Source organism: Miniopterus natalensis, chromosome 14 (assembly GCF_054644295.1).
Source record: "Miniopterus natalensis isolate mMinNat1 chromosome 14, mMinNat1.hap1, whole genome shotgun sequence".
In the NCBI taxonomy this organism is placed as follows: Eukaryota; Metazoa; Chordata; class Mammalia; order Chiroptera; family Miniopteridae; genus Miniopterus; species Miniopterus natalensis.
In genome coordinates, this window is record NC_142094.1 from 20,581,625 (window position 1) to 20,591,757 (window position 10,133).

The window sequence follows — 10,133 nt, forward strand, 5'->3', positions numbered from 1 at the left end:
CTGTGATCCTGGGAAAATCACTCAACCAGTCAGTTTCACTATCTGCAAAACAAGGATAATAGTACCTACTCATAGAGTGTCACAAGAATTCAGTGAAATTATCTGTGTAAAATGCTTGGCACATGGTGCACTTGATAAATATTAATTACTATTGATATCTCTAACACTGTCCAGCCTAATCTTTAACTATTCTTGCCCACAGTCCAAAAACTACTGGCTGTTTCTCAAAAACATCTTACTTCCTCACGCTGTCATGTCAGGTCTGAGCACTGCCTGGAATGCGGCCCACACCTTTCCAGTCCCCCCCACGTTATATTTCCTCATATTTCAGCTTAAGCAAGGCCTCCCCAGTGAAACCTCCAACTTTCTCAGGTATGTCTATGTGCTCTCATTAAACTGCCATGAGTGAGGGCGGGAGAGGAACACAGCCAGTTACAGTCTTTTTTGTTGATGTCTCCTGGCCAGATGACCACTTCCAGAGGCATCTCTGTTTCCCAGCACAGCACCTCACAAAGAGTAGGAGTTTCAACAGATATTTTCTGAATAACTCTGGGTTCTTAACCTTTCTAGGTCTTGGTTTTCTCATCTGTACAATGGGGGTAGTGATGTCCCTGAAGGGTTGTTGTGTAGTATACTATACAATGTTATAAAAAGTGTCTGACATAGAAGCAACGCTCAGTAATTATCACGTCTACTAAGTGGGACTTTTTAGAATCCTAAACTAAATTACAAAGATCCCTAAGAAGCATAGCTTAGACCCTTATCAGCTAATATCTGGAGCGGAGGGTGGACAAACAGATTTAAGAAAAGTAGTCATTAGGAAGGATGGTGAGATCTCTTGAAAGAAAACTGTAGTTGATTCTTCAGGAATACACACAGCTGAAGGAGAAGATGCAAGGGAAGGAGCATGCACACTGACACCAGCGTAATACAGCTTTAATTGTAGCCAGACTGAGGCGTAAATCTCAGTTCCAAAATATGTGTCTTGTCCATCTTTGCATCCCTAGCATTAAAACAGTTACGACACTTAAGAAGAAGTGAACCTATCTCATCCTCAATTTCCTCATCCATAAAACTGGGATAATAATACCTCTCATAGGGTTATGGTGAGTATTAAATGAGGTAGCACAATGCCCTCAGACCTTGGATGCTCTCTTCTATATCTACTCCTCTGACTATACTATAGGTCACACAGTTCAAGCAAACCTATATGCTTTCCTGTTCTTTGACCAATTATCAGTCACATTAACTTTCTCTAAAGTTTAAAGCAGACATTAATACTCTTAAACATCCTGTAACACCGCTTACTATCAATAAATAAGAAGTCCAATGTAGCCCTGTCTTAGAAGGCAAAAAAGGAGTTTAAAGGACCGTGTAACTTGTAACCAGTACAGTTTAAGACTGCATGTTTGAGATTGTCTCTGGATAGCCTAATGCACATAATGGGCTCCTCAGCAGTTTTCCCATGATTACAAGTGCTCCCCAAACAATAAAATGGACAATAAATAGTAAGAAAAAATAGGTAAAAATTGAAAAACTTAGTAACAAACAATAAAAAGTAAACACCACTCTTCTGGATTAATAAATATTATTAATGCCCTTAAAGAACCTTTGGGAAAGGTTCTTATTTTTAAGAGAGATGTCAAAATGCAATGTCATATTATCCAGTTATTTCAGAACTGCATTAGAAAAAGTTCAAAGTTTGGGCATGCTATTAGACCCAGTTGGTGATGTAATTTAACAAGTTATATTTTTATCACTGGAAATGATTCAAGCCCGTATAAGGTTTATCGGTCAATAACTCACTAAACTTGTTAAAATTAGTTTGCTTGAAGTCAACTTTAATTTTTATACAGGATGTCTCACTGCAAGTATTTAACAAAGTGGAGTGAAACAAATAAATGCATTGTTTCTCTCATGTTCAACCTGCAGAGGACAAGTTTTCAACAGATGTTAGTTATCAAGCTTGATCTAAATCAGGGAGTGAGTCAAGACTGAGTTTGAGTTTAGGTATCTAGTGTAAGAATTTGACCCCATTTCATTTTTAAAAACCAGTTTCAGCTTAATCTTTTTAAAAATGTAATAGAGAATTATATAATTGAACTGAATGGGGAAAGAACTGAATGAGAAAAGAACTGAATGGGAAAACCAGCAGACATATGAGACATTTTCAGCTCCACAGTAACTTGCTGGGCTACTAAGGGAAAAGCCATTTCACCGCTCCTGCATTCTTGTTTCCTTAACCAGGTCTTTCTGAGTTCTAAATAGCAAGACTCTTTTAAGTACATGTCTTCCATCTTAGTTTTCCTAATAATATGTTATTCCAGTAATTCTAATATATCCATGAGCCATGGCATGGTATTCATCAGTCAAATAAAGAATAGAGGATTCCCTTATAATGAGTGGCTATCTCAAGATCTTAAAAGGTAATCTTGCCCTTAATCACAGGAAAACAAATAGTAATTTTAAAGAAAACTCACAGGGTGGCAAAGTTAGAATATGAAAAGAAATAAAAGCACCATCTTAGCAGTTATTCAGATAATGCTATCAATGAAGTGCTATTGCAGAAGACCATGACCCTCCTTGATTTCAACTTCACACACGAGGCAGCCCCAAAACCTAAATGATTCATACTCAATTTATTGCTTTTGACATACGCCATTTTTTATGCTGCATTTTCTAGTTCTTGGGAAAGAAAAGGTCAAATAAGCAAAAATTGTTAAATAAACCAAAATTTACTCTTTTTAAATGTCTTTATTGATTTCAGAGAGAGGAAGGGAGAGGGAGACAGAAAGAGAGAGAGAGAGAAAGAGAGAAAGAAACATCAATGATGAGAGTCGTCATTGATCGGCTGCCTCTTGCACGTCCCCCGACTGGGGATCAAGCCCGCAACCCGGGCATGTGCCCTGACCGGGAATCGAACCTGATCTCCTGGATCCTAGGTCAATGCTCAACTACTGAGCCACGCCGGCCAGGCTCATTCAAATATTTTATGGGCTTCAAAATAAGTGAGATTTTGAGACAAATAAAATGATAGCTGCTTCCTAAAATACAAGTCTGCTCTAAACATATTTATCTGGAACCCTCAAGATTTAATATTATAGATAAAAACAAGAATAAATTTAGAATCCGATTCAAATATATAACAAACTCAGCTCTCAAATGTCTCCCATCTTGAACAATCAGCTCTCGATCAAGTGGTTCATGGAAAAAATGTCTCGGCTATAGAACAAAACTTTGGTTCTCAACCCGACAACCCTTTCATGCTGATACCCGTATGATAAGCCATGTGTCTCCCAGGCGACCAACGAAGGAGAGAATGTGCGAGTACGAGTCAGTTCACAGCTAAACCTTGCACAGTGAACATCTCAGGAAATTCTGCTGTGAATATTTGTGTTTTTTTGCTTTTGTTGCTGCTTATTATTATTAAATACATACACTAAGTCACCATGGGTCCTAAGAAGGTTAGTGAGAGTAGCAAAGTGAAAAGAAAAGTAAGAACAACAATAGAGTTTTAAAAAGAACTAATTGCAAAGTATGATCGAGGTGTTTGCACCTGGCTACCAAGTCTGGCATGGCCAACTCAACCATAAGCAAAATTTTAACACATAAAGGGGCCATCAAGAGTGCTGATGTTGCTAAAGGTGTGAAAGTGCTCACAAAACAAGGACTACAGGCAATTAAAGAGGTAGAAAAAATGTTGATTTGGATAAATAAAAAGCAGTTAGCCAGTGATGGCATTTCAGAGGCAATGATATATGAAAAAGCCAAGATGCTACAAGCTGACCTCCAGAAAGACGCCCCTGGAATGAGTGCTGAAAGGGAATCATTTAAGGCTACCAGGGGATGGTTCGATAAATTTAAGAAAAGAAGTGGCATTCATAGTGTAGTGAGGCCAGGGGAGGCTGCCAATTCTAACAGAGTAGCTGCTGATAATTTTGTGACAGAATTTCAAGAATACGTAGAGGCCAAGGGATTTGTTCCCCAATAAGTGTTCAGTTCTGATGAGACAGATCTCCCATGGAAGGAAATGCTAAGAGGACCTACCTCACAAAGGAGAAGTCATTGCTAGGACACAAACCAGCGAAGGACTGGCTGACGCTATTGTTGCATGGGAATGCGAGTGGAGTCTTTAAATTTAAGCCTCTACTCATCTACCATTCTAAAAACCCGTGCGTCTTCAAGAAAAGTAATGTCATGAAAAACAAGTTGAATGTGATATAGAAGGTTAAGAGCAAAGCTTGGGTAACTAGGCAATTTTGCATTGAGTGGCTTCATGAACTGTTTATCCCAAGTGTGAAGATATACCTCTGGGAAAAACAACCCCACTCAGGGGTCTTCCTGTAATGGCCCGTGCTCCTGCCAGGCGTGGAAGCCGAGCTGGTGGAGTACAGCTTCATCCCTGTTAGGCTCTTCCCACCTAACACAACTCCTCTCATCCAGTCCATGGGCCAGGAGGTCATTTCTAATTTTAAGAAACTACACAAAGACACTGTTTCAGTGGCGTTTTGAGGTGACCTCTGAAACTAATTTAACCCTCAAGGAGTACTGGAACATTTTATTTAAATTTTTTCCTTTAATCCTCACCCAAGGATATTTCTTCCATTGCTTTTCATAGTGGAAGGGGGAGAGAAAGAGAGAGAGAAACAACGATGTGAAAGACACATCGATTGGTTGCCTCCTGCTCACGCCCCGACCGGGGCTGGGGATCGAGTCTACAACCAAGGTACATGCCTTGACCGAAATCAAACCCAAGACCCTTCAGTCTACAGGCTGATGCTCTAACCACTGAGCCAAACCGGTTATGGCTGAAAGGAACATTTTAATATCTTCACTTGCTCGAGGCTCATAGACAAAGCATGGGGGGCGGGGGATGTCTTCCAGGACCATGCAATCAGCCTGGAAGAAATTGTGGCCTGAATCTGTTGCTGAAAGAGACTTTAAGGTCTTTGAGAATGAGCCTGTGTCTGTTGTGGAGGATACTGTGTTCTGGACAAGACCATGGGCTTGGAGGTGGATGGTGGTGATGTGAGGAGCCGGTTCAGGGCCACAACACCGAGCTGACCACTGAGGAACTCCAAGATCTTCGGAGGGAGTAGCAGCAGACAGCAGCTGAGGAGCTCTCTTCAGAGGAGGAGGGAAAGGAAGGTATTCCTATTTCACTAATCCAGGAAATGCTTGGGAAATGGGGAGAAATGCAAAGTTTTATTGAGAAATAACTGTATCACCTTGACAAAGAAGTAGCAAACTGTGCAATAAACTTGTTCAACAATGCGGCGTTTCACGTCAGGCAAGTGTTAAAACGCAGGCAAAAACAAACATCACTGGATCAGTTTTTAGCAGAAAGAGGCCCAGTGAGCCCAAAGCAAGTTCTAGTGGAGCAAAGCGACAAAAGAGAGAAAGAACCCCAGAAGAATAGCTACCTGAGTTTTTTATGGAAGGGGACTCCCCTTCCAAACAATAACATCCCTCCATCCCTCCTCTCCACAGCCAGTCATCAATAGCTCTCAACGTTAAAGGTAAGTTCTAGTGTGTACGTAAATTTTCGTTTTCTTACTGTACATTTCATTTCCTTTGTGTTAAAGTTTCACTTACATTTCATGTTCTTTTGTTTTTAAAGTGTTTATTTATATATTAAACAGTACATTAGACATGTACTGTATATAAGAAAGATTAAACAAAGAATCATTTAGGGGTTTGGAACAGATTAATTCAATTTACATTATTTCTAATAGGAAAAAAATGATTCAGTTTTGAACAAATCATATCTTGAACAGCCTTCCGGAACAGACTAAGTTCAAGAACCGAGGTGCCACTGTATTTCTAATAATCTGGCTAGCTATCATACTTTTGCTGGCTTTGGACAGAAAGCTAGTACCACTATAGGACTAATTCAATGGTGCCCACCCTCTCCATCAATCCATCATAAAGAAGTGCAATATACAACCAAAGACAAATCCGGCAATAACAAACTTAAAGCAACTACCCAAATGTGACTACCTAAGCAATAAGCCATTAAACAAGTCAAAACGGGGGTGAGGGGTGCTGACAAAAGGGTAGATATTCAATTAACACTTGTCTGAGCGTCACCTAGATACCTAGCACAGTGATAGCGCTGATGAGAGACCACAGGAAGGTAATAAGATACACAGTCTTTGCCTTATCTTCCCAGTAAGATAAAGTACCACAAGTGAAACATTTAGAGAACAAGACAGGTGTCAATCTGGGTCTTAAAATAATAAATCTTACCGGAATTCAGAGAGAACAAAAAAAAACAACAGTAAGGGATGAAGAGCCAGGAACTACACAGATCAGGAATCAGACCAGGACTTCTCCTTGAACCCACCTCCATTTAAAAGATTTTTAATCCCAGGTGTAATTAACCACAAATGTAACCTAACAAGTCACTTCCCTCAGTTCCCATTAGGTCTGTTTCCTTATGTGCAAAGTGAGGATATGAGATTCAAAGAGGAGTCGCAGGTCGCAGTTTCTAACCTGTGACCTGCGAAAAGGACCGTACAGGTTAGAGGAGTGATTAAATCTGAAATTCAGCTATAAGAACTGCATAAACATCTAGTATGGATATATAGGATATTGCCTTAAATGCAGCAGAGTATTTGTGCTGGGGTGGATCTGGCAAAGAAAGACTGGGCCAAACCATGAGGAATCCAGTTAAAGAACTGGGATTTGCCTCTGTGTCAGGCAATGTAACCTCTATTAAAACTTTCAGGTTAAACTGAAATTATATCTCTGCCAAAGAACTACAATGTGTAAAGTACAGAGGGACAGCCACAAACTATAACAGTACAATGAGAGACTTAAGAAAACAAGATTTAGTAATTCAGCATAGCCATTGACCACTAGGAAAGGCCAACAGTCAGGCTGTCATAATCAGAGATGAAACAGTTTGATTTAGCAAAGGAATTAACACAGCTCACAATGAAAGGCAGTTCCCTCTTAAAAAATCATCCTTGAAAATAGCAGCCACCTTCACTAACCACACAGAAAGGCACACAACAAACATTTTATATCAGTCTTAGTTACAGTCGCAAGTCGGGGACCTTCACACAGGAAAGGAAAAATTATTAGATGGTGCTAAAAATACTGAATAAGCCCCTGCACTTTTACTCCTATTTACTCAGTCAAATAATGTTTTAATGGGGATGGGGAGGCGTTATGTTTTATAACTCTCAACTACATTTACCAATTAGCTGAGCTGTACTACTCAGAACTCATTCCCAAACTGGGGATAGACGGATTTCAAAAAACATGCCTCTCAACCAAAATATTAACCAGAGCTGTAATGCCCCCCTGGTTCTAATTCACCATACCTACTACAGCAGAACAAAAGTGGCACAGGCTGAACTTGTGATCTAGTTCAATGCAGACTGCCATCTGCTGCACATACACAGGATGTCTCCTATGCAAGATTCAACCTTAGTGTCTCTCAGGGACTTTTCTAAGAGCAAGTTGTTTGTTCCTGTATTTGCCTAATACATGGGCCTCAAACCAACATCTCCTTATAGAAGACTCCCATTCAAAGGGTTTTGAAATACTGATACTTTCCTAACAAACAATAGTATGAGGGAGGAGAGAGATATGAAGGAGCAACTGCACTTTATAACAAGAACACAACACGGGGGTCAAAATATCTGGGGGGGTGGGAGTTCTAAAACTGTTACATATTAGCTGTGTAATTCTGACCAAGTCTCTCCCATTCTGGAGCTCAATTAAATCTCTAAGAGATACCAATGGAGTCTTGTGACGAAATCGTAGAATAACAGATGGAGACAGCTGTATACATGATGCCTTCAGAGCAATCACAGGAAGAAAAAAAAAATTTAACACACACCTTTTTATATATTTTAAATAATCAGATTTTGGGGGGAAAAATCTTACAACTCTAAGTTCATTTACACGTCATCATTCCCATAACGCGTCTGCCCTTCAGAAATAACACTTTGCTTTAATTGCGCTTTCAGTTACAAATTCAGCACATCCCTTTTACCTACCCCAGAATAGCACAGAAGAACACTTTCATGAAGTACCCACACAAGGAAGGCACTCGCAGCCTGACAGATTCTCACAGTGGAAAATATACAAGGCACAAATTTTAAAAACGCCACATGAACACCACACCCAAGTAGTCTTAAAAACAAACTGTGCAAAGTCAGAAGATGTTTTATCCAAATATAGAGACAAAGACAACTTGGGAAGTCTTTAAATTGTTTGAGAGAGGGGGAAACACAATCAGATTTGGGGGGGGGGGCAGGGAGCCTTATGTTTTTAAGAGAACCAAACACATAACTGGAGGCTAGGAAACATGCAAATCTAAGCTGAACTGTGAAGAAGCGAGGCTCCCACCCAAAATCTTCAGCAGAGCAGCATGTCAAGTCCGCCAAATATGAAGGGGTGCACTTTCCCCCCACGAATAACACGGGGCCCATACCTACGAGTAACAGTGACAATACCCTCTTGCACCTACAGGGCATTCCTCCTTTTCAGAGCTCTTTCAGACACTCAATGTGAGGCTGTGGTCAGTCTTGGGGTATCCCCTCTGAGAGCCCCAGTTCGGGTTCCTCTCAACAGCCCTGTCATCAGGAGGAGGGCTGAAGGTACCCGCGTCTTCCATCAGGCTGTCTGCGGCGATTCTCTCCTTGCACGACAGGACTCAGCCCCCGGGAAATAAAACCTACCCTCCTTCTCTCTGAACTGGCCAGAGACCAACCCATATGGGTCTAGAAAGTGCAAGGGAGGCGAACCTGCAGACTTGCTAGGTCTGGAACTCCATGGCAAGTTGATGTCTTTGCAACTGGGAAAAAAAAAAAAAATCACGCACACACACACACACGCACACACACACACACGCACGCACTACACACCGAGACGGTTCAGACAAACTCCCGATCACCGCCGGCCAATGAAAGCCGGCGGTAACTGGCCGAGGCAGCACCAAACCCCCGACTCTGCGAACAACTTGTCCCCGGCGCCCGCGCCCACCGTCCCCTCCTCAGGCTCGCGGGGCAAGTTCCTCAGGCAGCCCTCCCGGGGACCACGGCGGGGCCGGCAGGACCTGAGGGGATGGAGCCAGCCTCCTGAAGCAATGCAGCATCCCTCGCAAGGGCGCCGTTCCCCGCGCCCCCGCGGGGAGTCTCCCGGGGGGGACAAAGTTTGGTTTTCCCTCCGGCCCCTCCCCGCGGGGCCGAGCGCGGCCGAGGCGGCGACCCCGCCGGGGTCCTGGCGGCTCTCCGGGGACGGTTCCCAGGAGCACGGCTCTGCCCCTCTCCCGACACACACGCCAGGCAGCCGCGGCGACTCAGGGCACACAAACCCGCCCGGGGAGGAGGGAAAGGGGACAACTTGCACGGGGCTCAGTTCGCGAGCCAAGGGGCAGAGCTGTTAAGAAAGCGGGAGGGAGGGACCGAGACCGGGGGCGGGTCAGCGAGAGGTTCAAGTCCCGTGCCTTCCCCGCCCTGGTGTCCCCGGTCCTGCGGGAGCCATCCCCGCCGTCGCCCCTCCTCCTCCCCCTCTCGGCTTCCTCCGCTCTCCCTCCCTTCCTGGTCGCCGCCGCAGGCGCCTGAAGGGCACGGCGGCCCCTCGGTGCCCGGCAACCTCGGGAGCGGCCGCGAGTTGAGGTAACTCGCCCGCTGCCCGGGCGGCCTGCCTGCCTGCCGGCGGCTCCCACACACCAGCGCCGCCCCGCCCTCCCCGGAGCCGCGGGCGCGCTCACTCACCGTCCGGTGGTGCTGCTGCTGCCGGTGGCGGCTGACGCCCAGCCCGGGGAAGCAGCCGGCCGTCAGCGCCCCGCAGCCGCCGGCGCCCGCGCCGCCGCCCCGGGAGGAGAGAAACAGCAAGAGCGATCTACCTGCGGCGGCCGCCATCTCTCAACTGGAAACGGCGCCGACCCAGGCAGCGCAGCGGACGGCCGGGGCGGAGCTAAGGCCCGCCATTCACCGGAGCCAGACCAACGGCAGCCCTTGGCTGAGTTGACGAGGCGGGGCTTCCTGCAGAGTCCAATCGACGGGCGGGAGAACCACACTTGAGGCTGCCTGTCACTTCCAGAGTTACCTATTGTGGGACATAGTCAATTACGGGCAAATTCTAGGGAACTGGTAATTGGCACCCAAGCCCCT

At 44.5% G+C, this 10,133-nt stretch overlaps 1 protein-coding gene across 1 annotated transcript in view; it reads right to left on the minus strand.

Moving 5' to 3' along the window:
• Positions 1-9,901, minus strand: part of MCU (mitochondrial calcium uniporter) — a 166,933-nt gene extending 157,032 nt beyond the window's left edge. The window contains exon 1 of the mRNA XM_087824349.1: positions 9,735-9,901. Coding sequence (XP_087680475.1) covers positions 9,735-9,881 — 147 coding nt within the window. The 5' untranslated portion in view covers positions 9,882-9,901. The remainder of the gene's footprint in view (positions 1-9,734) is intronic.
• Positions 9,902-10,133: the final 232 nt, after the last annotated feature.